The sequence below is a fragment of the Gallinula chloropus genome, assembly GCF_964237585.1.
Source record: "Gallinula chloropus genome assembly, chromosome: 1".
NCBI classification, from domain to species: Eukaryota; Metazoa; Chordata; class Aves; order Gruiformes; family Rallidae; genus Gallinula; species Gallinula chloropus.
In genome coordinates, this window is record NC_140085.1 from 187,626,699 (window position 1) to 187,651,053 (window position 24,355).

At 63.9% G+C, this 24,355-nt stretch overlaps 1 protein-coding gene across 1 annotated transcript in view; it reads left to right on the plus strand.

Annotated features, from left to right (window-relative positions):
* Positions 1-24,355, plus strand: part of PDE2A (phosphodiesterase 2A) — a gene marked incomplete at both ends in the record, with an annotated part of 49,322 nt that overhangs the window by 7,822 nt on the left and 17,145 nt on the right. Inside the window, one exon of the mRNA XM_084280535.1 lies at positions 12,913-12,973. Coding sequence (XP_084136661.1) covers positions 12,913-12,973 — 61 coding nt within the window. The remainder of the gene's footprint in view (positions 1-12,912; positions 12,974-24,355) is intronic.

Genomic DNA, 24,355 nt, shown 5'->3' on the forward strand with positions numbered 1-24,355 from the left:
GCCCGCAGCTCCAGCAGACGTGTGAAGCGCTTGTGCAAGGCTTGTGCAAGGCTTGTGCAGCAACACTTATGCATCATAGGAGCTGGGAGAGGTCCCCACCAGTGTGGGCAGGGGGACCCCAGCCATGCCCCCCACTCTCCTCCCTCACGCAGCCCCCCACATCCCTACCCAAGGCATGGTGGTACTGAGGGGACCCTGGGACCACCCCTCCCAGGCACGGCTTGGTGATCGGACCCCACTGAAGGGAAGGGCGTGGGGCTGGGGATACATGTTGGGTGACCTCCCCCAACAAGCACCTCACCTGGGCCTGGCATGGCAGGGACCCCCAAGAAGCCCCGAATTCATGGAAAGCACCATGTGGCATTAACAGCCAGTTCTGCTCCAGCACTGGTGACACCCACAGCAGGATGTGGCCGTGCTCCTCATGGCCAATGGGATCCTGGGGGACATCAAGAGGAGCATGGCCAGCAGGTCAAAGGAGGGGATCCTCCCCCTCTGCTCTGCCCTGGTCAGGCCCCACCTGCAGTGTTGTGTCCAGTTCTGGGCTCCCTGGGATAAAAGGGACAGGGATCTCCTGGAGAGAGTCCAGAGGAGGGCCATGGAGATGATGAAAGGCCTGGGGCATCTCCCCTGTGAGGAAAGGCTGAGTGAGCTGGGGCTGTTCAGCCTGGAGAGAAGAAGCCTGAGAGGGGATCTGATCAATGGGTATCAATATCTGAAGGGTGGGACACAGGGGGACATGGCCAGCCTCTTCTCAGTGGCTGTGGGGACAGGACAAGGGGCGATGGCCTCAAGTTGGAGCACAGGGAGTTCCACACCAATCTGGGGAAGAGCTTCTTCCCGGTGAGGGTGAGGGAGCCCTGGGACAGGCTGCCCAGGGGGATGTGGAGTCTCCTTCCCTGGAGATATTCCAGCCCCGTCTGGACACCGACCTGTGCGACCTGTCCTAGGGAGCTGCTTTGGCAGGGGGGTTGGACCAAATGGGCTCTGGAGGTCCCTTCCCACCCCTGTGATTCTATGATATCATTTATTAATCTTCCCTTATCCAGCTGTTTTATTGCCTTCCCACCCCTACAGCTCTGTGGCTCTGTGAGTCTGTGATCTCCATGCCCCCCATGGGTGTCAGGACCCACATGTCCCGCGTCCCCTCACCCCAAGCAAGGGGGCCAGAGGGGCTTTACAGATGGAGGGCTGTCTCCATTCCCACCGCGGTCCTCATTCCCCCCCACCCCGGAAAGGGATGGAGAGGAGACAGCAGAAATCATCTGCTCCTTGTGTCAGCAGCTTGGCCAGACATGGATCCCCCTTCATCACTTCATTAAGGAACAAGATTCACCGCCATCCCCAGGGGCATCGCGGCGGCCAGCGGTGGGGGGATGTAACATGCCCCCCCAGCATCTCCCAGTGCCATCCCCCATCCCCAAAGCCCTGAGCATCTTTTAACCTCCTCCCATTCCTTCCCTCCCCGCCCCGATCTGGATCCCCGGGCTCCCTTTTCATTAAGAGATAATTAAAATAACGTGTTAGCGCCGCGCCGGTGACCTCGGCGTCGCGAGGCGGCTGCTTGGCGGTGCCACCGCGCACGCCGGGGGAGTTGGGTGAGAAATTCTGGGGGAGGGGGGGTGTTGAGAACTGGGGGAGCATCACTGCTCCAGGAGGGGAGCGATGGGGCACAGATGGCAGCGGCACTGGGTCCTGCTCTGTTCCCATGGGATTTTGATGATGATGGCAGGGATAATCTGCCCCCCACACACACCTCCCCCTATCCCAGGATCCTGGGGGCTATGGGGCTGGGATGGGGAGGGGGCTTTGGGAAGGGGCAATATCCTGGGGGAGGGATAAATCCTTGCTGGGAAGTGCATGGCTGTGGTTTCAGTTGTCAGCGGAGCCTCTGAAGGAAGGATGAGTTGGCAGAGCCTGTAGCACCGTGTTTATCCGAGGACAGGTCCCCAGAGATTTGGGGTAACCGTGTGTTTCCTCCACTCCCCCCCCCGCCAACACCGTCACCGTACCGGGCACGGCTCCCTGGGGGTACCAGTGACCTCGTTTGGAGGTCCCCAAGGTGGTGGCACTCTGGCTTTTCCACTCCTCCCTGCTCCAGTGCTGCCACGCGAAGATTGGGGTGTCAGCCAGCCATCCCCACATCTCCCCATGGCGGGGGGGGCGGGGGTCAGGCTTCCCCTCCAGCTTCCAGCAAGCTGGGGCTGCGTGTCTTGGGGTGCGGAGCAGTAGGGATGGGGGGTCGTGGGTGTGCGGGGAGGGGGCTGTACACCAGGAGGGGGGTGTGCAGGCTGGCAGGGCTGCCATGCACCGGGGGTGTGCCGCCATGCACCAGGGATTTGGAGGCTGCCATGCACTGGGGGTGTGCCACTGTGCACCAGGGGTGTGCCACCATCACCAGGGGGTTGCTGCCATGCACTGGGGGTGTGCCACCATCACCAGGGGTGTGCCACCATCACCAAGGGGTTGCTGCCATGCCCTGGGGTGTGCCACCATGCACTAGGGGGGATGCAGCCATGCACCGGGGGTGTGCCACCACACACTGGGGGTGTGCCACTGTGCACCAGGGGTGTGCTGCTGTGCACTGGGGGGATGCTGCTGTGCACCAGGGGTGTGCAGGCTGGCAGAGCTGCCATGCACCAGGGATTTGGAGGCTGTAAGGGCTGCCATGCACTGGGGGTGTGCTGCCGTGCACTGGGGGTGTGCAGACTGGCAGTGTTGTGGATTTGCAGGCTGGCAGAGCTGCCATGCACCAGAGATTTGTAGGCTGGCAGGGCTGCCGTGTGCCAGGGATTTGCTGCCGTGCACCGGGGCTTTGGAGGCTGTAAGGGCTGCTGTGCACCGGGGGGTTGCTGCCATGCACGGGGGGTGGCAGGGCTGCCATGCACTGGGGATTTGGAGGCTGTAAAGGCTGCCATGCACCAGGTGTGCAGCCTGGCAGGGCTGCCGTGCACCAGGGGTTTCCAGGCTGCCATGCACCAGGGATTTGGAGGCTGGCAGGGCTGCCATGCACCAGGGACTTGCTGCCATGCACTGGGGAGTTGCTGCTATGCACTGGGGGTGTGCAGGCTGGTAGGACTGCCACACACCAGGGATTTGCTGCCGTGCACCTGGGATTTGTAGGCTGGCAGTGTGGAGGATTTGCAGGCTGGCAGGGCTGCCATGCAGTGAGGGTGTGCTGCCATGTGCTAGGGATTTGCTACCATGCACCGGGGATGTGTGCAGGCTGGCAGGGCTGCCATGCACCAGGGATTTGGAGGCTGCAAGGGCTGCCACGCACCAGGGGAGTTTCCAGGCTGCCATGCACTGAGGACTTGCAGGCTGGCAGGGCTGCCACACACCAGGGATTTGCTGCCATGTGCCAGGGATTTGCGGCCATGTAGTGAGGTTTTGCAGGCTGGCAGTGTTGAGGATTTGTAGGCTGGTGAGGCTGCCATGCACTGGGGGGTTTCTGCCATGCAATGGGGGTGTGCAGGCTGGCAGGGCTGCCATGCACCAGGGATTTGGAGGCTGTAAGGGCTGCCATGCAGCGGGGGTGTGCTGCTGTGCACTGGGGGTGTGCAGCCTGGCAGTGTTGTGGATTTGCAGGCTGGCAGAGCTACCATGCACCAGGGATTTGCTGCCATGCCCCGGGGGTTTGGTGGCTGTAAGGGCTGCTGTGCACCAGGGCGTTGCTGCCATGCACCAGGGGTGTGCTGCCGTGCATCAAGAACTTGTAGGCTGGCAGGGCTGCTGTGTGCCAGGGATTTGCTGCCGTGCACCAGGGGTTTGGAGGCTGTAAGGGCTGCTGTGCACCGGGGGGTTGCTGCCATGCACCGGGGGTGTGCTGTGGTGCACCAAAGACTTGTAGGCTGGCAGGGCTGCCTTGCACCAGGGATTTGCTGCCATGCACCAGGGGTTTGTAGGCTGGCAGGGCTGCCGTGTGCCAGGGATTTGCTGCCGTGCACCAGGGGTTTGGAGGCTGTAAGGGCTGCTGTGCACCGAGGGCGTGCAGGCTGGTAGGGCTGCCATGCACCGGGTGTTTCCAGGCTGGCAGAGCTGCCAGGTTTGCCAGTCCCATGTGGCAGAGCCGCATTCCAGCGGCTCCCAGAAGCCCCAGGAGCTTCTTTTCCCGCCTGGCAGCAGGAGACAGATGCCCTCTCCAAGGCATCAGGGCCGGGCAGCGCCCAGGGAAGTGCGTTTGCCGAGCAAACAAGAGCTCAGCCGCGCCGCAGCCGCAGCCGAGGCGCTCGGGGCTCCCTGAGTTTGCTGAGCAAATAAACGGCACCCGACAAAGCTTGGGTGACACCGGTGTCCCCTGTCCCTCCCGCGCTCCTGCCAGCTGGCGTGTCACCGCCCTGAGGCCTGCAGCACCTGCCCATTAACATACAGGCTCGTCATTACCCGGAGCTGAGCTGAACGAGGGCTCCAAATTAAACACGGGAGAGCTCAGCGGCCACCCCGGCCCAATCCCGCCTGCGGGTGCTGCCGCCATGTTTAACCACGGGGCGCCCCTGGTCACCCTGTCCCTGGGGTGCGTGTGGCAAAAGGCTTCGGCCTTGCTGTCTGCGGTGAACAGGCGATTTTCTGTCGTGGCTTGAGGCTGATCCGCCGCTTCCCACCTAATTTCTGGCCTGATCCGTCACTTCCTGCTTGATTTCTGGCCTGATCCACCACTTCCCATTCATCTCTGGCCTGATCTGCCGCTTCCCGCTTCATTTCTAGCCTGATCCAGCACTTCCTATTAATTTTTAGCCTGATCCACCCCTTCCTGCACTTAATTTCTGGCCTGATCCGCTGCTTCCCACTTAATTTCTGACCTGATCTGCTGCTTCCCATTAATTTCTAGCCTAATACGCTGCTTCCTGTTAATTTCTGGCCTGATCTGCTGCTTCCCGCTTAATTTCTGGCCTGATCTGCCACTTCCCTCTTAATTTCCGGCCGGATCCGCTGCTTCCCACTTAATTTCTCCCTTCCAGAGAACTTCCCCAGCCTCGGCCTCCCGTGGAGCTGGGCTCAGAGCTCGCTCCCTCCTCTTCCTCGCTCCCTCCTCTTCCTCGCTGACACTGGCCTCTCCCTCTGCCTGGGCACTGGCGCCCACCGTGGGCCGTGTCCCCCTTGCCCCTTGGGGTGATGCCCACCTTGTTCCTGGGTGATGCCCACCCCAGGAACCTCTTGCTCAAGATTTGGGGGGGGTGGGGGGGTGGTGTGAGGCCTTTATCTCCCTTCCCGCCTTTCCCTCGGGTGTTGGCAGCACCGTTTGCTGGCCCGCCATGGCGGCGTGGCTGCCAGCCCAACCCATCCCCGCTCCTCTGCTGAGCATCCTGGGCCCTGCCTGAGACCCCTGCCCGAGACCCCTGCCCGAGACCCCTGCCTGAGACCTCTGCCCACTTTCCCCCTGCAGAGCCCGGCCCTGAGGTCACCATTACCACCACCCATGGGGTCCCCGGCCCACCGAGGACCCCGCCAGCTGCCCCCCCAGTTCCCAGCTCCTCCCAAGCCACCAGAATGACTCCTGCACTTAGGGGCCACTAAGTGCTGTAATTACAGACGTGCTTTAATTAGCATAATTGCGTTTCTACACAAATAAAACATTTGGTGGAGTTAATTCCCACCCCCCACCTCGGCAGCAGGGAGCGGGCAGCTGGCGGGGGTGAGGGAGTAGGAGGGGGGTTGTGTGTACTGAGATTGCTGGGACACTGTACTGTGTTTACTGGGACACTATACTGGGATTGCTGGGTCATGGCACTGGGCTTGCTGGGACACTGTACTGGGTTTGCTAGGGCTCTGTACTGGGCTTACTGGGAAGCCATACTGGGCTTGCTGGGACACTGTACTGTGTTTTCTGGGGCACTGTACTGGGTTTGCCAGGACACAGCACTGGGTTTACTGGGGCACAGTACTGAGATTGCTGGGACACTGTACTGGGTTTTCTGGGGCACTGTACTGGGTTTGCTGTGGTGCCATACTGGGTTTACTGGAGCTCTGTACTGGGATTGCCAGGACACAGCACTGGGTTTACTGGGGCACAGTACTGAGATTGCTGGGATATTGTACTGGGTTTGCTGGGACACCATACTAGGTTTGCTGGGAGATGGCACAGGGCTTTCTGTGTCCTGCCACTGGGCTTGCTGAAACACTATGCTGGGCTTACTGGGGCACCATACTGGGCTTGCTGGGACACTGTACTGGGTTTGCTGGGGTGCCATACTGGGTTTACTGGAGCTCTGTACTGGGATTGCCAGGACACAGCACTGGGTTTACTGGGGCACAGTACTGAGATTGCTGGGACATTGTACTGGGTTTGCTGGGATACTGTACTGGGTTTTCTGGGGCTCTGTACCTGGATTGTCAGGACACAGCACTGGGTTTACCGGGACACCATACTGGGTTTTCTGGGACACTATACTGGGCTTACTGGGACACCACACTGGGCTTGCTGGGATACTGTACTGGGTTTGCTGGGACATGGCACTGGGTTTTCTGGGTCCTGGCACTGGGCTTGCCCAGCCATGGTGCCTGAGGCCGTTGCCGGAGGCAGGATCTGGCCCCTGGCTGCCAGGGCTGGGACTGGGCAGGACTGGTGTGTGACACTGGCGTGTGACACTGGTGTGTGGCACAGATCGGGGCTCAGCACCCCCAGGTCAGGGCTCAGCACTCCTGGATTGTGGCTCAGCACCCCCGGGTCAGGGCTCAGCACCCCTGGATTGGGGTTCAGCACCCCTGTTTCAGGGCTCAGCACCCCCGGATTGGGGCTCAGCACCCCTGTTTCAGGGCTCAGCACCCCGGGTCTGGCCCCAGCACCCCTGGTTCTGTCCTCAGCACCCATTCCACTCTGCTTTCAAGCACCCCACAGTATCCGAATTGGTGTGTGGGCACCCTGACCCCCAACCTTCTCAGGACCCCCAAAAGCTGCCAATAGAAACCACCCCAACTCCTCCATCCCCAGCAGACCCCCCTCAATTCCCAGCGTCACCTCCACCTCCATCACCTCCAACCCCCCAAACCCAGAGCCCAGCACCCCCAAACAGGCTGCCAGAAGCACCCCCACCCCCCCAGCTGGCTCAGGGCTGGATGGGGGGGCTGAGCTGGGGGCTTATTGTTGCTCTGCCACCTGGATGCTAATTAACCACGCTAATGAGGCACGTGGGTACTTTACTCCTGCGCCCCGATGCTGGGGGGTCAAGGGGGGGGATTCTTGGGGGGGAAGCTGAGGCTTGGGGTGGCTTCTGGGTACCAGCTCGTTGCCTGGGGCGCCACAGTGGTGGGGGGTGTCCATCCCCCCCCCCCCCCTGCTGTACATGGGGTGGGGGGCTGTGGTTGGGGTGTGCTGGCCCCCCACCCAGTGCATATTGTGGTGTCCCCCTCCGGGCCCCGATGCAGACTGGCCACCAGTGCAACCTGCCCCCCTGATGTCCGGTGCCCCCCACCCCTCCATGCTGCCCTCCCGTGCGTCCTGCCCCCTGATGGTTCCTGCCCCCCACGTATGTTGCCCCCCCGTGCATCCTGCCGCCCCCCCATGCGCTCTCTCTCCGGGCACACGCTGTCCCCCCAGCACGTGCTGTCCCCCCAGACACTCTGTCCCCCCCAGACACGCGGTGCCTGGGGACACTCTGACCCTCCGGGGACATGCTGTCCCGCGAGACGCGCTGTCCCCCCCCATCTGTGCTGCCCTTCCAGGTACATGCTGTGCCCCCAGACCCCTCCTGTCCCCCAGATCCGTGATGTCCCCCTGGAGCCACCTGTCCCCCAGAGCCGGGCTGTACCTACAGACCCATGATGTCCCCCCAGACCCATCCTGTACCCCAGACCCGTGCTGTCCCCTCAAACCCATCCTGTCCCCCCAGACCTGTTCTGTCCCCCCAGATCCATGCTGCCCCCCCAGACCCGTGATGCCCCCCCCCAGACCTGCGCTGTCCCCTAGATCTGCACTGTCCTGTCCCCCCGGACCCTTCCTGTCCCCCCCGACCTGTTCTGCCATCCCCAGACCCATCGTGTCCCCCCAAACCTGTGCTGTCCCATCGCCCTCGAAACACACTGTCCCCCCAGAACCATCCTGTCCCCCAGACCCGTGCTGTCCCCCCAGACGAGCACCCTGCACTAGTGAAGCGCCCCCCCCCCGCCCCGCCCCCGAGTTTGGTCTGTGCCTCAGTTTCCCCAGTTGCATCCCTCTCCCATAAACATTGGGTGTTCATGGGGTTCACAGAGTGAGGGACACACACACACACAGAGGGGGCTGCTCAAAAGAGGATGCATGGGGGGGCTGCATGGGGTGTAAGTGGGGGGGCTGCATGGGGTGTAAGTGGGGGGGCTGCATGGGGTGCAGGGGGTGTTATATGCGGTGCAAGGAGGGGTGCATGGGGTGCAAAGGGGGTGGACAGGGTGCAAGGGGAGGTGCATGGAGTCCAAGGGGGGAGTGCAAGGGGGGGCTGTATGGGGTGCAAGGGAGGGGTGGACAGGGTGCAAGGGGGGCTGTATGGGGTGCAAGGGGAGGTGCATGGGGTGCAAGGGGGGTGCTGCACAGGGTGCAAACACTGGGGTTCACAGGGTGCAAGGGGGGGCCTGCATAGTGTGCAAGGGGGGGCCTGCATAGTTTGCAAAGGAGGGGCTGCATGGGGTGCAAGGGGGGGTAGGGGGTGTCCTGCTTCTCTCACCATGACATCCACCCCTATGGCACCCAGTGCTCCCAGTATCCCCAGTATATTCTGGGGGGCGATTTCTGCAGGTTGCCCCCCTCCATCCAACCTGCAATGCGCTGCTGGGGGGTGTCTGTGTGTGTGGGGTGGGTCATTTTGCGGGGGGGCTACCCTTACTTTTCTGCCCCCCTTGAACCCCCCTACCCCACCCTACACCCCCTCCCCCTAATTGGAAGTGGGGGATAAACCCATGGAAAAGTGGGGAGCACAGCCTGTCCCCCCCCACCCCAGCACCCCAATGGGTCCCCCAGCAGCCCCCCCAGTGCCACCTGCCCCTGTTGGGGTGCTGGGGGCTTGGGGGGGGGAGGTCAGGGGGGTCCTGGGGAACTTGTAATTAGTGGGGTTCATTAACAAGCTGAGCAGGTTGACACCTCAAGATTTGGGGACTCAGATGGGTGGCCTGGTTGGGTCGATGGGTGCAACATGAGCCTGATACCCCTGGGACCCAATTGGGTGCCCCATGGGGGTTTACCACCCCCCCACCAACCTCATACCCCCCCAAATGCCGCCCTGGCACCCCACTGCCACCCGCCTCGTTAAGGCCGTGTGCTGACGAAGCTCCTGTGATGCCACCGCTAATTATAGCCTGGCTGGGGGTGACTCACCAGCACCCACCTGGGGGGGTCCTTCACCCCCTCCTCCAGCCCCAGGGGGGTTCCCAGTGCTGCCCTGGGAAGCAGTGGGGGGTTCTCTGGGGTTTTGGGGTGGGATGGCTGGAGGGGTGATGGTGTTTGCTGGGTTTCACCCCAAAACTGCTGCCCAGGGGGTCGGGGGGATGGAGCCAACCTTGTTCCCACCACCCCAGGACCCCCCTCCCCCAGAGCCTGTGGCTGCCCCACCGGGACCCCTACCTGGGGTGATGCACCATCCTGGGGATGGGATTAGAGCCGTTGCCATAGAAACGCATCCTGCCAGTGCTGATCCTGCTCAGCGGGGGGGTGGGGGAAACTGAGGCGGGATCCCTGTGACCCCCCTGCCACCACTCAGGATGAAGTGTCCAGCACCCTGTGCCACCACCTGGGGTGAGGTCCCCATGGCCCTGTGCCACCCCAGGACAAGGTGCCCATCACTGTGTGCCACCACCCAGAGTGAGATGCCCATCGCTGTGTGCCATCACCCAGGACAAGGTCCCATCACCCTGTGCCACCACTGGGGTGACATACCCATCACCCTGAGCCACCACCTAGTGTGAGGTCCCACCACCCTGTGCGACCATCCAGTGTGAGGTTCCCACCATGCTGTGCCACCACCCAGGACGAGGTCCCATCACCTGGGATGAGGTGCCCATCACGCTGTGCCACCACCCTGGACAAGATGCCCATGATCATGTGCCACCACCCAGTATGAGGTCCCCGCCACCCTGTGCCACCATCCAGTGTGAGGTCCCACCACCCTGTGCCCCTACCCAGGACAAGGTCCCATCACCCTGTGCCACCACTGGGGTGACATACCCATCACCCTGAGCCACCACACAGTGTGAGGTCCCCACTACCCTGTGCCAGCCCCCAGGACAAGGTCCCACCACCCTGTGCCACCACCCAGTGTGAGGTCCCCACCACCCTGTGCCACCCCCCAGGACAAGGTGCCCATTGCCCTGTGCCACCAGCTGGGATGAGATGCCCACCACCCCGTGCCACCATCCAGTGTGAGGTCCCCATGTCCCCGTGCCACCCCCCGGGGCAAGGTCCCATCACCTGGGGTGAGATGCCCATCACTGTGTGCCACCCCCAGGGCAAGGTGCCCACCGGCCTGTGCCCCCCCCCGGGGTGGGACACCCCCTCCCTGCACCCGGAGTGAGCCCCGGGGGGGTGTTTTTGGAGGGGGGGTGCGCGGTGGCCCTGGTGGCTTTGGCCACTAGATGGCCCTGCGGGTCCGCCGGCAGCACTGAGCCCCCCCCCCCAACCCCCCGGGGCTGCGGGGAGGAGGAGCGGGGTGCGGAGAGAGGGGTGGAGGGGGGGTGCGGGGTGGGGAGAGGGGTCTGGGGAGAGGGGGTGGGGGAAGAGGGGGTGCGGCGTATAGGGAGAAGGGGTGCGGGGGTGCGGGGAGAGGGATGTGGGGTGGGGGGTGTGGGATGTGGGGAGAAGGGATGTGGAGGGTGCTGGGAGCGGGGTGCAGGGGGTAGGGAGAAGGGGTGCGGGTAAAGGGAGTGTGGGGCGTAGGGAGAGGGGGTGTGTGGGGTGTGCGGTGTGGGGAGAGGGGTCTGGGGAGAGGGGTGTAGGGAGAGAGGGTGTGGGAAGAGGGGGTTCAGGGTATGGGGAGGGGGTGTGGGATGTGGAGAGAGGGGGTGTGGGGGGTGCTGGGAGAGGGGGGCAGGGTGTAGGGGGAAGGGGTGCAGGGAGAGGGGGTATGGGGATGTGGGGAGAGGGAGTGTAGGGGGTGTGGTGCGAGGAGGGGGAGTGTGGAGGGTGCTGGGAGAGGGGTGCAGGGATTAGGGAGAAGGGGTGCGGGGAGGGGGTGCTGCAGAGGTGTGGGGAGAGGGGTGCGGGGTGCAGGGAGTGGGGTTCGGGTTAGAGGGTGGGGGGTGCATCGGGCAGGGAGCAGGGTGCACGGGGAGGGGTGTGGGGTGCAGCCCGCAGAGTTTTGGGGGGGTGGGGTGGAGGGTGGTGGGTGCAGGGTGCAGGGTTGGTTGGGGAGGGGTGAGGGGTCCCTCCATCCTTGGGGGTCATTTGTGCCCCCACCAGCAGCTGGGTTTCCGTGGGTCTGGTGCCCCCAATCCCCCATCCCCACTGCCAGAGAGGTTGGGCCCCTACAAGCCCCCAGTGAATCCCCTGGGGGGCACCTGTACCCAGGGGGCACCTGAGCTTTGGGGTCCTGCACCCTGCAAAGGGTCCTGTGCCCTGCAAAGCTCCCCATACTGATGGATTTCCTGCGCCAGTAATCCATCCATCCATCCATCCATCCATCCATCCATCCATCCATCCATCCATCCATCCCATCCCACCCCACCCCACCCCACCCCATCCCATCCCATCCCATCCCATCCCATCCCATCCCATCCCATCCCATCCCATCCCATCCCATCCCATCCCCATCCCCAGAAGCTCCCCCGCCCCAAAACCACCCCCCTCTCCCCTGGCAGGCCCTTCTTGGACATCTTCCACCTGTGCTGCCTGTTTGTTTTGGGGTCCCAGAGCCCGTGCCCCCCACCCTCCCTCCCCTGTGTGCTTCGGTGAGGTGGTGCCTGGGATCCTCAGGCTGTGTGGGGATGGGGCAGCACCCCCAAAATCCCCCTGCTTGTCCCTGGGAGAGGATGTGGGGGTCTGGACGAGGTGTGGGGAGGGAAGGGTGTCTCCCCAGGTGGGGTCTCCTCTAGGGTCTGAAGAGGGGGGTCCCTCATCCAGGGATGGGGAGGGGGTGCTCTTCCAACATGGGTCTTTTTGGGGGGCGACATCCCCGATACCCCCCCTGGGCTGGGGGTCCAGGACCGGGGTGGGGGGGGTTGGGGGAGGCTGCAAAGGAGTGGAGGACTGGTGGGGGGAGTGGAGGAACCCCCAACCCATGCCTGGGGCACAGACTGCATGAGGTGGGGGGGGGGTGGAGTGTTGGGGTGACCCCTGTCCAAAAACGGGGTGGGCTTATGGGTGTCAACCCCCCCCAAAACCCCACAAGGAGGGGGTGTGGGGGGTGTCACCTACCAAGCCCTTAGAAGGGATGGGCATCGCTGCCTAAAAACGGGGTGAAGCCCCCAGTGCCCCCCCAGGGAGGACTGAGGAGGGGGGGCGGGGGAACCTCCAGCCCATGCCTGGGGCACGGGAGGGGGGTGTGACCCAAAAAGGGTGTGACCCAAAAAGGGGGTGACCCCAGCCCTAAAAGGGAGTGACCCCAGCCCAAAAAGGGGGTGAGCTGGTGGGTGTCACCCCCTACCCAAACGCCACAAGGCGGTGCGGGGGGGGCTTAACATGCTGGGGAGGGGCGGGGGGGGAGCTGCATGTCCCCCTGAGGTGGAGACTACAGAGCCTCTCCCACCCCCCCAGCATGACGTACCCCCCCCCCCCCCCGCCCCATCCCCGTCCCTTAGGACCCCGCGGCCCCGGCGCGCAGCAGGTGCGGAGCGGAGCGGGGCGGGGAGCGGGGCGGGGAGCGGCGGGGCCCCGCAAACCCCTGCCCCCCCCCCCCGCCCCGGGAGGAGGAGGGGGGCGGGGAGCTGGGGGAAGCTCGGGCAGCTCCTCGGGATCCGGGGGGTCGGGATGGTTCCGGGGCTGCACCCCCTCCTCACCGCCCTCCTTCGCTTTTTTAGGAGGGGGCAGCAGGTTTTCCTCAAGGTGGAGGACGCTGTGCCCGGCTCCGAGGCGCTGCAGGTAGGGGGGACCCCCTCCCCAATTTATACCTACCCCTCCCACTTGGGATCTCGCTCCCCAGAAGCCCGGGCTACACCCCGATCCCCCCCATCCCCTTTCCATTCCCACTCGGGACCCCCCTCCTCAGCAGCCCCGATTACATCCTCCCCCCCTCCCCATCCCCCTTTCATTCCCACTCGGGACGCCCCCACCCCCCAAGATTCGGGTATACACCCGCCTCCCCCTTTCCATCCCCACTTGGGACCCCTCCCCAGCAGCCCCGGCTACACCCCAGTCCCTCCCATCCCCTTTCCATCCCCCTCGGGACCCCTCGCACACACGCACCCCTCACACTCGGGACCCCCCCCCCACCCTCCCCGTCTTCCCGTTTCCTTTCCCATCCTGGGTGCCCCTCCCCATCCCATTCAGGACCCCCACCCCAACCCCTCCCCGGGACCTATCAGCCTGTCCGGGGGTCGCCGGGGGGGTACACGGTGTGGGGGGGTAAGGGTGTAGGGTGCTGGGGGGCTACGGGACCCCGCCCCCCCCCCCGACTCCGCGCCGGGGCTGATCTCTCTCCCGAGCCTGATTATTCCCCCCACCCCCCCACCCCTCCGCCCTTCTCGGCGGAGGTTGCGACCCCCCCGCGCCCCCATCCTCCCCGGGTGGGGAAGGGAAACTGAGGCACGGAGCTTCGGGACCGGCCAGGGCTGGTCGCGGACCCCCGGAGTCGGTCGGGGTGCCGGTGAGGAGCCCCCCACCCTCCCCTCCGCAGGTTGTCGTGTCGTGTCGTGTCGTGTTCCCCCCCCCCCCTCCACTTTAGGGGCGCTGGCGGGGGGTATGGGCTCCCGGGGCGGGGGGGCAGCGGTGTTTGTGTGTGAACCCCCCCCGCCCCCGCATCTCTCTCCGTCCGGAGACACGGCTTGGGGACACGCTGGGCTTCCCCCCCCCCCGCAGGAAGGGGGGGGGTGCGGGAGGAAATGGGCTGGACCGGGCGGTCCCGGCCCCAGCCCCGGTGCGGGTCCCGGTGGGCCCCCAGCACCCCCCCCGCAGCCGCGCCATGGGCACCCTCCAGGACAGCGTAAGCGACCCCGGGGCTGAGGGGGGGTCCCGGGGGGTCGTTGGCCTCGGAGCATGAGGGGGGGGTCGTTGGCCTCGGGGTTTGGGGTGAAGAGCGCCGGGGGGGGGTCGCATCCGTGCTGGGGGTCCGTTGTGAGCTGAGGGTTTGGGGGTCCCGCGTGATGTTTGGGTCCCCCCCAGTCCCCGTCCCAAAGAGCTCGGCTGTGGGCAAGGCAGGGAGGGCAGCGTGTCCCCCCCCTCCCCAAACTGTGGGGTCAGCATTCAGGGGGTGTTGTGCTGGGAAAGGGGAGCCCCATCACCTCCCCATCCCCCCCATACGTCCTCCCCTTCCTCCTTGCACATTTTGTGTGTGTGTGTGGGGTGTTAGGCTGCCCCCCCCCCCCAAATGCAGGGGGTGGGGGGGAAGGTTTGTGCTCCTGCACCTTCGGATACACCCGGATTTGGGGGAGAGGCGGTTTGGGGGGAGGGATTCACCCCCCCCCCCCCCACACACACACCCCGGGGCAGATCCCTGACCCGGCAGCACCCATGGTTTTGGGTGCCCCCCCCTTCTCCCCCCACTGCATGGTCAGAGCTGCCTCACAGCCCCTCTGCGGGGGGTCAGGCTGGTTGGGGGGGGTCCGGGTGGCTCTGGGGACTGGAGTGGGGCAGGGATGGGGTGCAGGAGACACCCCAAAGCTGCTGATGGGGGGAACGGGGCTGCCCCGTTTTCGAGGGGGGGTGGTGCTCACCCTGGGGTGCCCTCAGCCCCCCACAGAGCAGTGGGACAAAGCTGGGGGGTGTCGGAGCTGTCACGCTGTGGGGTGGGGGTCCCTGAGACCCCCCCCAGCACCCAGCCAGCCCCATCCCAGGGGGGTGCTTACAGCTGGGTGGGCGCCCAGCCCTGGCTGCAGCCCCCCCACCCCACCCCCAGAGGTGTTGGGGGGACCTGGGATCCACATGACACAATGCTGGAGGGGGTAAAGCCCCCCCAAATCTGGGGAGGGGGGGTAATGGGGGCTGGTTTTAACCCACCAGCCTGGGCTATGGGCTGTGGGGTGGCACCGAGGAGGAGGAGGAGGAGGAAGGGGCTTGCAATGGGGCAGAGCCAGCTGGGTGAGGGAGGCAAAGGGTCGTGACCAGGGACATGTGAGAGATTTGGGGGGTATAGGGGGGGCCCAAATCCTGTGGGGCTGCCCTGCTTTAGCACCCAGCACCCCACTGTGGGGGAGGAACAGCTCACCCTCACTCTCTCCACCCCAAAAATGCTGCAGGACTGTGATCCTGGTGCACCTGGGAACCCCAAACCTGGAGGGAGTGGGTGTTCAAAGGGATTGGGGGGCTTATTGCCCCCCCCTCAGCCCCTGTGCGGTGGGGTGAGGCCGAAGATGGCCGTGCCTCCTCTGCCTCCCAGCCACCCCGATGCAATTACCGGCTGCTGGGCCCATTCATCAAACCCTAATTGATTCGTGTTCGCAGCCTGGCGGAGCAGGAAGGAGCTGGGGGGGGGGGCAGGCTGTTCCCAGGGGCTGGTGGGGGGGCACACATGCTCCCCCCCAACTCCCCTTACTATTTCAGGGGTGCCTTTACCAACAGGCAGACGTTTGGGGTGTCTTCATTGGCAGCATGGGGTTGACCTGCCTCAGTTTCCCCATGTATTGGAACAGCCAGGAGGATGGGGGGACACACACATGCTCCCCCCTGCTCCCCTTTCTATTCTGGGGGTGCCTTTACCGATGGGCAGGCGTTTGGGGTCCCTCAGTTTGCAGCACGGGGCTGCTCCTGCCTCAGTTTCCCCATGTGATGGGACAGCCAGGCCTGTGGCTGGGACGATGCGGGGGGGGGACACGTTCCCCCCACTCTCCTTCCTGTTCTGGGGGTGCTTTTACCAATGGGTGGGTTTTTGGGGTGCCTTTACCGATGGGCAGGCATTTGGGGTCCCTCAGTTTGCAGCACAGGGCTGCTCCTGCCCCAGTTTCCCCATGTGATGGGACAGCCAGGCCATTCCCAGGGGCTGGGGACACACACACAGTCTCCCCCCCCCCCCCCCCCCCTTCCTATTCTGGGGGTGCCTTTACCAATGGGCGGGCGTTTGGGGTGCCTCAGTTGGCAGCACGGGGTTACTCCTGCCTCAGTTTCCCCATGCGATAGACCAGCCAGACCCGTGGCTGGGAGGATGGGGGGGGTCGGGTTGGGCTCTGGGGGGAGGGGGATCCACGGAGGGCGGGGTGGGGACATGCGTGTGCGGGTGTCTGTCCCGGCGCTGCTCGCGGTTCCTCTGGCAGGCGCAAACACATCAGCAGAGGCAATAAAGGGGAGGAAAGGGCCGTGGTGCACACGAGGTGGGGCAGGATCAGCTTCCTCCCCCACCCCGTGGAGCCCCAGGGGGTCGGGGGGGGCAGAGCAGGACCCCCCCACACGCTGGGGTGGGAGGGCACATCCTGGTGGTCCCTGGCTTTGGGGTCCCCAGGGGTAGAAGCTCATTGCTGGATGGGTGTGGGCTTGGAGGGGGTGTGTGGGGGGTGTGGGTGCCCCTCCCAGCTGTGATGGGTGAGCTGAGACATTTTTTGGGGAGGTGACAGCAGAGATCTCCCGGATGTGGGTTGGGGGTGGGTGGGTTTGGGTGCCCCTGGGTGGGTGAGAGGGGTGCTCAGATGCTTTGGGTGCTGGCTGTGGGGATGGTGGCATCCCTGGCTGCGGGTTGGGGGAGGGGGGTCTGGGGGCTCAGATGCTTTGGGTGCTGGCTGCGGGGACGGTGGTGGCATCCCTGGCAGCACAGGGCGGGGTGGGGAGGGGGTTCAGCGGGATCTTCTCCTCCACCCGACTGGTGTGGTGATTGAGGTGTTACTGGGTCACAACTGAGCCCCCCCCCAATCCTGAGCCCCCACCCCAGCTCCTCTAAAAGGGGCTGAGGAGCCTAAACCAGCTCGGGGTGGGGCTGTGGATTTGGGGACTGGAGTTGGGCACATCCCTGGGGACATGAGGGGTGGGGCTGTGGATTTGGGGACTGGAGCTGGGCACATCCCTGGGGACATGAGGGGTGGGGCTGTGGATTTGGGGACTGGAGCTGGGCACATCCCTGGGGACGTGAGGGGTGGGGTGCTGGGGACCTGCTCTGAGGAGGGAGGAGGATGTGGGGGGCCAGCCCGGGATGCTGCCGTACCCCAGAAGCGAATCCCATGGTGTGGGTGGACGCAGGGTGCCTGGCACCTTTGGGTGCCCCAGGCATGGCTTTGGGACCTGCTGTAGGCTGAGGGGGTTGGAAACTGGACCCCCCTGACTGGGTGCTGACCCATGGCAACCATCCCACATGGGGAACCGCTGGGTCTGGGCTTCCCACAGCCGTGCCTCAGTTTCCCCAATTGCACAGTGGGCAATTCCCAGCCCCCCCGGGCACCCAAGAGCTGGATCCCATAACCAAACCCTCTCACCCATGGAAAAGGAAAGCTCTCCGTGCATCCAGAACAGACCCCCCCCAGGGAGGTGGCTGTGCCAGCACCCCCCCCCCAGCTCCCCCCCTGCCTGGGCCCTGCTCCCAAGCGCCGCCCCAATTCAATTCCTCCCCAGCTGCAGATGGCCGGGAATTCAATTTTCCCAGATCCCAGCAGAGCCTGATTAATGAACTCCCTAATGAGCACGCAGATCTCGTTAGGGCATGCGGGAATGCTGTGCCTCATCTTCCCCATCCCACCTCTCCATGTCTGGACACTTCCACCTCCCAGTCCCCCCTGAGCCCCCTCTCTGGCAGCGCCCCATGGAAAAGGCTTTGCCACCCTCTGTGTTTTGGCTAATCCACCACGAGACATACAGGAAAGCCCCTTGAAACCCAACTGGGATGTACTGGTGGGACCATGGTGGGCACAGTGGCTGCTCCTGAGTGTCCATGTGCCCCCCGGGATGAAGGTGATTGGGTACCAGGGATGGTCCCAGGGATGGCGTGGTTTCCCTGTGGCTGCTTCTGAGGATGGAGGGGGCTGTGGCCATGGCACAGGGTGGGGCTGCAGTGCCCGAGGGGTGAGGGCAGGATTTTCGGGACCACCGTGGCTTCAGCCTTGCTCTGTCCCATGCCCTGGCAGGAGGCTGGTGTTGCTTGCCACGATGTGGCCGGTGATCCAAACGGATACTCGGCCAGGACTGCTTTGTGCCCTGAGTTTGTGGGATAGCCCTGGCTGCATCTCCATCCTCATCCCATCCTCATCCCATCCTCATCCCATCCCATCCCATCCCATCCATGTGATCCTCTATCCCTCTGACTCCAGGCACCCCCCTGGCCCCACGTACCCCCCGCACCCCCAATCCTTGGGCTTGTTATGGTGGGACCAGAAGGGTCATGTCCCTTTCTGGGGATGCTGGGGATTCATTGCACCCCAAAACAGGCTGGGGCAGGAGAGGGGGGTGCTGAGAGAGGTCTGTGTCCCCCTCCCTGCCATGGTTTGTGGGTGAGGGGCAGGAGAGGGGCTGCGCAGGGTCCCTGCCCTGGCTGCATGGGAGAGCCCAGGGTGGGGGCTGCGGGCAGGGGAACCGGTGGTCCCTGGGGTGGGGGGAATCCCCACGGGCGGTGCCAGCCACTTCTCAGCCCCTCGCCATCCACTTCCCAGTGATGGAACAATTAATTCCCTTCCCGGCCAGAGAGAGAGAGAGAGAGAGAGAGACCCCCGGCCCTTTCCAGCCCCTGTCTTATCAGGCACTAATTAGCGGGGCAGCCTTTGGCCAGGCGCCGTTCCGAGAAGGCCGCGATGTTCCCCGGGACGGGAAATCCTTGAGGAGAACAGCCGCCATCCCGGCCGTTTGTCCTGCCCGGCCAAGGGACATCAACAGGAAGCGGCCTTGACTTGTGTCGGCCCAGGGAAGCGAGGCCGGAGGGACGCGGGGGAACGGGCGAGGCCTTGGGGTGAAGGGCGAGGCCTTGGGGTGAAGGGCGAGGCTTGGGGAGACGGGCGAGGCCTGGGGGTGATGGGTGAGACTTGGGCTGACTGGCAAGGCCTGGGGGGACAGGCGAGGGCTGGGGGGACTGGGGAGGGCTGGGGGCATGGGCGAGGCCTGGGGCGGGGGGAATTGGGGGGTGCGAATGGGCTGTGCAAACAAAATGGGCCCCCATGCAAATGAGGTGTCCAAACTGCTTGTGCAAAGGGGCTGTGCAAGGGCCTCGTGCAAATGCTTCGTGAAAATGGGCTGTGCAAGCTGCCCTGTGCAAATGGGGGGTGCAAATGGGGGGGGTGTGTGTGCAAACAACCCCCCGTGCAAACTGCCCTGTGCAAATGGCCTCCTGCAAATGGCCCCCTGCACATGAGGTGTGCAAACTGCTTGTGCAAACGGGCTGTGCAAGCTGCCCCGTGCAAATGCTCCATGCAAATGGGCTGTGCAAGCTGCCCTGTGTAAATAGGGGGTGCAAATGGGGTGTGCAAGCTGCCCTGTGCAAATGGCCTCCTGCAAATGGCCCCCTGCACATGAGGTGTGCAAACTGCCTGTGCAAATGGGCTGTGCAAGGGCCTCGTGCAAATGCTTCGTGAAAATGGGCTGTGCAAACTGCCCTGTGCAAATAGGGGGTGCAAATTGGGGGGGGTGCAAACAACCCTGTGCAAACTGCCCTGTGCAAATGGCCTCCTGCAAATGGCCCCCTGCACTTGAGGTGTGCAAACTGCTTGTGCAAATGGGCAGTGCAAGGAAGGGCCTCATGCAAATGCTCTGGGCAAATGGGCTGTGCAAGCTGCTCTGTGCAAATAGGGGGTGCAAATGGGGTGTGCAAACTGCCCCGTGCAAACAGGGGGTGCAAATGGGGTGTGCAAGCTGCCCTGTGCAAATGGGGGGTGCAAATGGGGGGGTGTGCAAACAGCCCCATGCAAACTGCCCTGTGCAAATGGCCTCCTGCAAATGGTCCTCTGCAAATGAGGTGTGCAAACTTCTTGTGCAAATGGAGTGTGCAAGCTGCCCTGTGCAAATGGGGGGTGCAAATGGGGGTGTGTGCAAACAGCCCCGTGCAAACTGCCCTGTGCAAATGGCCCCCTGTGCAAATGGACCCCTGCAAGTGGTCCTCTGCAAATGAGGTGTACAAACTGCTTGTGCAAATGGCGTGTGCAAGGGCCTCATGCAAATACTCCGTGCAAATGGGCTGTGCAAACTGCCCCGTGCAAATGGGGGGGTGCAAACAGCCCCATGCAAACTGCTCTGTACAAATGGCCTCCTGCAAATGGCCCCCTGCACATGAGGGGTGCAAACTGCTTGTGCAAATGGGGTGTGCAAGGGCCTCGTGCAAATGCTCTGTGCAAATGGGCTTTGCAAGCTGCCCTGTGCAAATAGGGGGTGCAAATGGGCTGTGCAAACTGCCCTGTGCAAATGGACCCCTGCAAATGGTCGCCTGCAAATGAGGTGTGCAAACTACTTGTGCAAATGGAGTGTGCAAGGGCCTCGTGCGAATGGGGGGTGCAAATGGGGTGGAGGGGTGCGCCGAGCTCTGGGATCGATGCCTGGGCCCTTCCCACCCAAACCCAGCCCCGCGCTGATCCCACCCAGCTGCCACCTTGTGCCGCTGGGGAAACTGAGGCAGCCGTGGGGGTTGCTCCTCGCCAGCCGCCCTCCAGCCCCGGCTCCTCATCGATCTCCTGCAACAGGACCCCGGGCAAATGAGCGTGGGGAGGCAGGAGATCTCCCAGAAGTGTTTCCTTCCCGGTTACGCTCATTATCCCCCTATAAAAGATGAGGTAATTAAGGAGCTACCTCGGGTTACAGGTTGTTGCTGCCTAATTACATTAACCAAATGTAATTTGGGCCCCGAAGCAGCGCTGGGATCCGGGCTGGGAGGCGAGAGATGTTTGCCCAGCCCGGGGTTCAGCAGAGCTGCTGGCTCTTCAGCTATCTGTCTGTCTGTCTGCCCTTTTCCATGCCTCTGTCCATCCTTTTCCATCTGTCCATCCGCTGCTTGCCCCAGGGATGCTGCCTGTGGCCCATGGAGGCGAGAGATGTTTGCCCAGGCAGGGGCTCAGCAGAGCTGCTGGCTTTTCAGCTGTCTGTCTGTCCATCCTTTCCCATCCCTCTGTCCATCCTTTCCCATCTGTCCATCCACTCCTTGCCCCAGGGATGCTGCCTGTGGAGAGGATCCCTTGGGGGTATTTGGGGCGGGGTGGGAAAGGGGAAGAGGGGGGTGGATAGAGAGGTGAGGAGGACACGGTGACCTCAGCATCACCTCTGAGCTCCTGCCTGGAGCGGGACCTGACACCTTCAGGAGTCACATCCCCCCCCCAGTGCCTCAGTTTCCCCATCCCCAGCCTGGCCACCCTCTCTCCTCCTGCGACAAGGCCCCTGCCTGGCCTTGCCTCCTGCTTGTTGCTGACACCCAACCAGAGCTCGGCTATATTTAACCACCGAGGCCTTGTAGTGTGTTTGGGGGGGGTGTGATGGTGGGGAGCACCCCCCTCCCGGGGATGGGGGGGCCTGAGCTGGGGGAGGAGGGGAGGAGGGAGAGAGATGGATGAATCACGGCTCTGGGATATTTTTAACATCACCAGCTTGCTCGGCAAATGCTTGGGGAGGGCGGCGCTGGCGCCTGGGTTTGGGGGGGTTGGGGGGGTGTTTGTAGCTACCGGCTGTTGGGGCTCAGTTTGGGGGGGTCCCCAAGGGGGGATTGGGAGTGGGGGTGGTGGGAGAGGGTTGTCTTGGTGGGGGTGTCTTGGCTTCTTACCGGGGTGTGAGCGTGGTGTTGTCACCCTGCTGATGGGGAGGTGGTAAGGGCAGGGATGTGGGTCCTGCTGCCCCAGGGACAGCCCTGGGTGCAATCGGGGGGGGGCATACAATTTGGGGGGTGGTCCTGGACCAGCATCACCCCCTGTACAGAGGGGGCAGGGGGGATAAAGCACCCTAGAGACAGGGAAGTGATGGGGTGAGATATGGCAGGGGGAGAGGATCCCATGGGTCCTGCTGCCCCCAGGGACATCCCTGGGTGCAATTGGGGGGGGTAGATTTAGGGGGGGGTCCTGGACCAGCATCACCCCCTGCAGAGAGTAGGGGGGCGGATAAAGTGCCCTAGAGAAGGGGAAGTGATGGGGTGAGCCCAAACTGTGGCAGGGGGAGAGGATCCCGTGTGGGGATCCCAGGGACAGCCCTGGGTGCAAATGGGGGAGGTAAAATTTATTGGGGGGGGGGGGGGGGTCCTGGACCAGTGTCACCTCCTGCAGAGAGTGGGGGGGGCGGGGGGGGGATAAAGCACCCTGGAGAAGGGGAAGTGATGGGGTGAGATGTGGCAGGGGGAGAGGATCCCATGGGTTTGGGAGCAAGGGGGTGACCCCAGCATCCCCAAACTGGGGGGTCACGGGGCGAGGGGGGGAGGGGGCAGCAGGGTTAGAGGAATAGGCCCATTTGCTGCAGGGTGTAATGGGATCCAGGGGCTGGGGGGGCGGGGGGGGAGGGGGCAAGGGACCCAAGGCTGGGGGAGGGCTGGGGACCCTCATCCCCACCTCTGTGGGACCACCTTGAAGCCACCACCCTGGGTCTGGGGGATGCTCCTGGGTGATAAACGGGGTGATGCAAGGTGGGGGGCTTTTCCTAGCCCCCCCCCATGGGTAGGGATGGTGCCTGGGGGATGAAGGGGGCTGGGAGGGGGGCAGAGGGCAGTTGGGGGGGGGGTGGTGGTGATGTGCTCACTCAGCATCTCGGATGCTCTAATTGGATTGGGGAGTGAAGCCACCCTTGTTGTCGGCCTTCATCCCGAAGAGCATCGCTCAGGCAGGGGCTAAAGAGACCTAATCCAATTAGGGAATTAATTGGGCTCATTTCCCTCGCGTTCCCAGGTGGATAAAATCCCGCTGAGGGCTGGGGGTGGGATGGACGGACAGACTGACGGAACAGGAGCTGAGCTCTCCCCCGGGGACACATAGATCCGCCCTCCCCCTTTCCCCCCCAAAACATCACCCTGAGCTCCTCTGAGGGGGGTAAATCACCCAGGAGTGAGGCCAGGGGGATGGGCACAAGGTGGGGGAGCTGGGAAGTGGGGGTGATGGGGGGCGGGAGGAGAGTGGGACACCCCCAAATCCCTCTCCAGCATGAGGGGCTCTTCCAGGGAGGAACCCTCCAGGGTGGGGTTTCTCCAGGCTGTAAACATCCCCAGAGTTGGGGGGGGGGGGATATATATGGGGGGGCTGAACCCCACCACAGTGGCTGGTGGGGGTGAGGAAGGGGACAGGTCTGTCCTAGAACACCTCCTCCCCTAATCCCCCCCCCCCAAAAAAAATCCCCAAGCCCTGGGTATGGCTGGTGGGAAAGATGCTTTCTCCCAGGGGGGGTCTGTTGGAGCCGGGGGTGGGGGGGGCTGGCATGAGTCGGGGGGGGCTGTGATGGGGGGTCCCCACCCCTGTGTGGCTGGGAATGGGATGCTGGAAGGACAAAGAGGGGGTTGAAATCGGGGGGGGGGGGGGGGGCATAACATAGAGCTGTTTTTCCATGGGGAGGGGGCTGTGCTCCGGGTCAGGGTGGGTTTGGGTGTCTGGTGGAGAGGGAGCAGTGTCCCCGTTATCCACTCCCCCCACCCCCCCCCAGGGCAGGGTGAAGGGGACACTGGTCACAGGTTGGTGGCCCCATGGGGGCATGGCTGCTGTGTGTGCTGCTGGTTGGGACTGGGATGGAGACAGGGAGAGGGGATGGGACAGGGATGGGGACAGGATGAGGATTGGGACTGGGGTGGGGACAGGGATGGGGAGCGGGACAGGGTCTGGGACCAGGACAGGGACTGGGATGGGGACAGGGATGGATGGGGAGCGGGTCGGGGTCTGGGACCAGGACAGGGACTGGGATGGGGACAGGGACAGATGGGGACTGGGACAGGGAAAGGAACCAGGACAGGAACTGGGATGGGGAAAGGGACAGGGACTGGGACAAGGATGGGGACAGGGACTGGGATGGGACAGGGCACTGCTCCCCCCCCCAGCCTGCTCTGTAGGAGCAGCACCCTCAGCTCCTGGGGTGCCCTGCATACCCCCTGCCCCCCAAGTCTGGGTGGGGCCTGGGAGCACCCCCACCCTGGGGTCCAACCCCAAATCCCCTCCAGCACCCAGCTCCAGCCGTCACACGGCTTCTCATCCCGAGGACCCCGGGGTGAGGGGGCAGGTGCTGCTCTGACACCTGGGGAATATAACTGACCCCCCCCTTAATTAACTGAGGTTAATTAACCCTCAGGAAGTGTAATTATTGCCATGGCTCCAGGGAAGCTGGGATGATGCAGAGCAGGCTTGGGGGTGGGGGGCAGTTAGAAGCAGGACTGGGGCTGTGGGAGCATCCCACCCCCCCAGGGATGGGGGTGTCAGGGATGCTCATCCCACCCCCCAGCCCTTCCAAGCATCCACAGGAGCTGGGGGATGG